This window comes from Aplysia californica, unplaced genomic scaffold, assembly GCF_000002075.1.
Source record: "Aplysia californica isolate F4 #8 unplaced genomic scaffold, AplCal3.0 scaffold01645, whole genome shotgun sequence".
In the NCBI taxonomy this organism is placed as follows: Eukaryota; Metazoa; Mollusca; class Gastropoda; order Aplysiida; family Aplysiidae; genus Aplysia; species Aplysia californica.
The window spans coordinates 14,050-18,213 of NW_004798915.1; the positions used below are offsets into that span (position 1 = coordinate 14,050).

General features: G+C 43.0%; 1 protein-coding gene across 1 annotated transcript in view; it reads right to left on the reverse strand.

Moving 5' to 3' along the window:
• Window positions 1-945: 945 nt before the first annotated feature.
• The window catches only part of LOC101857384 (eyes absent homolog 4), a gene marked incomplete at its 5' end in the record, with an annotated part of 31,019 nt that continues 27,800 nt past the window's right edge, over window positions 946-4,164 (reverse strand). The window contains 2 exon segments of the mRNA XM_013090892.2: window positions 946-1,881; window positions 3,052-3,152. Of these exon segments, the coding sequence (XP_012946346.1) occupies window positions 1,801-1,881; window positions 3,052-3,152 (182 nt within the window).

Sequence of the window (4,164 nt, forward strand, 5' to 3'; positions counted from 1 at the left end):
TTCGTTTCGTGATTCTTAACCACAGGGTTTTCCCCTTAACACATGTACCGAGCCACGAGTTGCTTGGTCATACTTCCATCCAACAAGACCCGAAATAAGTGATGTTCGTGTCAATCCAGTCCCGACGTGCACCTTCTTCGCTGTTTGTTCCGATTTGCCAAACTACCACAGAAGAGGCAAACACACGAGTAACACAGCCCCCCTCTCGTTCTCTGATGTGTCGGAATCCAGTTCTGTTACACTCAACGGGCAACAGACAATGGTCCATTCTTGGCTGACTCGAAACAACACAATCAGACTCGAATGAAAGGTCTGGGCACAGCACAGGAACCTTCGAGTAGGTTCTTGAGTATTTGGAATCTTAAAACCTATGAGAAGTAAGCTGCAAATCGGGCGAAATACGCGTGTCTGCTCCCTCCAGCGAGTGACAAAGTTCTTCACCACTTTGGTCACGTCCCACATGATATCGCCCAAGACGCCATAGGACCAAACGAGGCACCTCCATGTCCAAACGTGGGATCCCACAGAAAGAGGCAGATAGATTATCTGATAGCACAAGAAGGACAAGAAGGACATCCAAAATTTAGGCATTCGGGCTGAAAAAGTAGACTCATTGATAGATGGATTTCGGGATTCTTTGGACCACCCAAAAGGACACGTCTCTCGGCCAGCCAATTCGGGGCACACGTACATGTGAGTGATCCAGTGACAAAATGTAAAACTGCAAGACAAAAAATACCACCCCAAGGTGTAGACTTATACACTGCAGAAACTGACGTAAACAGCCACTGTTAGGAGTGCAGACCGAGGGGCGAGGAGCCCTGAGAAAGAACAACACCTGGTGAAGTTCTCTGTGGCGAATCACGACTACACACACACTCTCTCTCTCTCTCTCTCTCTCTCTCTCTCTCTCTCTCTCTCTCTCTCTCTCTCTCTCTCTTGTCAGGACGTGTTTTTTTTTTACCTTCGCTGTGTTGGTGTGGGCGTCCACTTTCGCACTGAACCTCGACACACACACACACACACACCCCCACACACAAACACACCCCCACACACACACCTAGACAAAAGATATTTCTATCGTAGAGAATGATGTAAACAGGACAGCGTTGAGCCATCCGAAGATAAGACTAAAATAACAACAACAATATAACAAACAAAAAATAAAATAAAATACAAACAGCATCAATCAGGAGTTACACAGAAGGACAAATCTGCCTTCCTTCCTCTTTCCTACCCAGGAATCAATCGTACATCCGTCCCTCTTTGGCAAAAGAACGTGTGTACACCTTGTCTGACGATTCCAAAAAGTCACAGTAAATTAATCAATGTGCTCCAACTCCAAGCACACGAAATCTTCCTTGGTTTGAGCCCACATACAACAACACACACCCTATCTCCTTCTGTATCTTTCTCTTTATTTCTCGGACGACGCTGCACATCAGAACATAGCCACACAGATGCCACCCCGAACCCAGCGCTGTTGTTGTCCGTGCGAATATCCAGTTTCCATTATTAACTCTTCCATGCACTGAAATGAGCCATTTCTTTCGTTTTGACCAACGATGACAAAAATCGTGGTGCAGAAAGAGAGAGTGTTAACAAAAGACGCTTCTTGGTTCTTTCTCGCCTCGTTCCTGTGCCTCAGAAATGCTATCCTTTCTTTCATTCTCACTTCCATCTTCTCCCGTCTCTCCTGCTTCACTCAAACCGTCGAGCTTGTAGGCGTAGATTCCACACACAACACACACAACAGGTGGGCGTGGTTCAGGGCGGGGAGTGTGTCCTGTAGGGCGTGTCCTAGAGGTAGCTGAGGTCAAGGGCGTGGTGCAGAGCAGCCAGATCGGAATGGTTGGAGATTCGCCAGAACGGCCAGTTCATCTGGGACAAAGACAACGGACAAAAGGGTTAATAATTAAAGTTCAGGGTGATAGTAATAATTTAAGTTCAGGGTGGTAGTGAGAAAGTCTCTCTCTCTCTCTCTCTCTCTCTCTCTCTCTCTCTCTCTGTGTGTGTCTGTGTGTGTGTGTGTGTGTGTGTGTGTGTGTGTGTCTGTCTGTCTGCCTGTCTCTGTCTCTCTGTGTCTGTCTCTCTCTCTGTCTGCTCCCCCTCTCTCTCTGTCTCTCTCTGTCTGTCTCTCTCTCTCTTTCTCTCTCTCTCTCTCTGTCTCTCTCTCTCCCTCTCTCTCTCTCTCCACACACACATATTGTTTCTTATACCACAATTTATCAAACAACTTAACACGACTTTAACATGTGCGCATTAAGTCTACATACGACTAAAGTAGTCATTTTAGAATAATATATTTGCCTCTTTTCATATTATTATTCTGAACAAGCTCATTCTATCAGAAACTACTACAGCAACACATTCTAGTAATTAACAACTTACACATATTTGACACTTAATCAAGACAGGAGACAACAAACAAAAAGCTACAAAAAATAAGAGACTTATAAAGATATTTTTAGAAAGGGAGAAAAAAATTAAGGACACGGGAGAACAAACAAAAAGATTTAAAAGAAAAAGGTTTTAGCTTTAGTAAGTGTTTTACGGCACTTGCAACAGAATAAGGTCATATATGTATACAAGTAAGTGCCGAAGATTAGAAGTTTTACAAGAGAGTAACAAACACAAAAAAGAAGGAGGGGGGATAAAGACGATAAATGTTTGATAGGAAAGAAGAAGCAGCAAACCACACCAGAGCACCCGCCAACCACCCACGACAAATGTTTGATAGGAAAGAAGAAGCAGCAAACCCCACCAGAGCACCCATCAACCACCCACGATAAATGTTTGACAGGAAAGAAGAAGCAAACCACACCAGAGCACCCGCCAACTACCCTCGAAAAATGTTTGATAGGAAAGAAGAAGCAAACCACACCAGAGCACCCGCCAACCACCCACGTAAAAGACGGAGAGTTGTGACAAGAGTGCCCAGTTGTGTACCTGTTTGGAGGCTTACTCCTCATCCCTCCCGTCCCCCGCCAACCACCCACAAAAGAAGATTTAAAAGACAGAGAGTTGTGACAAGAGAGCCGAGTTGTGTACCTGTTTGGAGGCTGACTCCTCATCCCTCCCGTCCCCCACCACCACGTATGTACACTTCCGGCCGAACCGAGACACGATGCGCTCGAAACAGCTCTCTTTGCCTGCGGGGAAAAAGCAACAAATATATAATATATACATATAATTATGTGAGGCATCGTGGAGAAAAAAGGCGCTCGTCAAAATAATGAAATCCGAGAAATCGACATTTTACAGCCAGTCTGGAAATTTCTTTCTTTTTTTTTTTAAATCAACACCTTGTACGTTCATTTTAAAAACTCTTTTATCTGTGGAGTTTATGGAAAAACGTTGATTAAAAGCACAAAAAATGTAAATTTGCAGTTTCCAAGGACTCTTTCACCAAACTTTGAGGCCATTTTTTCGCTAATTTTACTTCTGAAACAAAGTGACCCCACCTCCTTTAATCGCAAATATTTTGAGGTCAGTTCAACATAGATGGACATTTTTTTTTCTTTTAAAGCAAGGCAGATGAACAGGCTTTAAGATGATAGACCTACCAATAACTCTATATACCCAAAAATTGACAAGCGCCTGACTTCACCGCGCCGTGACACACACACACATATTTTCGGTAAGTGTTTTAATGTGAGCGCGCAAAAAAATTATTAAAAAATAAACAATTAAAAAAACAACAACCCAGGTAAACATGAGTCACAAACACAGGTATAAACGCTTCCGTTTTTTGTCCGATACCCGATTTACCTTTTGGAAAATTTGTGTTTTTATTCACACTTTTTTAAGAGGCAAAGGCGTGAGTAATTTTAAGAACGTGTTAAAAAAATAACTTCCGGTTTTCAGTTACCAGGGGCGCAACCAATCCGACATAAAAAGCTGGCTGAAAATTTAGAAGAAAAAAAATAAGTTATCAAAATACATTATAACAGTTGAATCCATCTCCATTGATTTATACAATAATCATGCGGCGCCAACTCCTTTCCACAAGCCAATCACCCTTGGATGAGATGTAGCGGGTAAGTGGGGATTTCTTTAAAAAATATTTATTTTCTTTAAATTTCGTATTAAAATAAAATCCTCTTCAAAAATTCCACACTTGCTCAATCTCATCCCCCCCCCCCCTCTGCCTCCCCTTTTCCC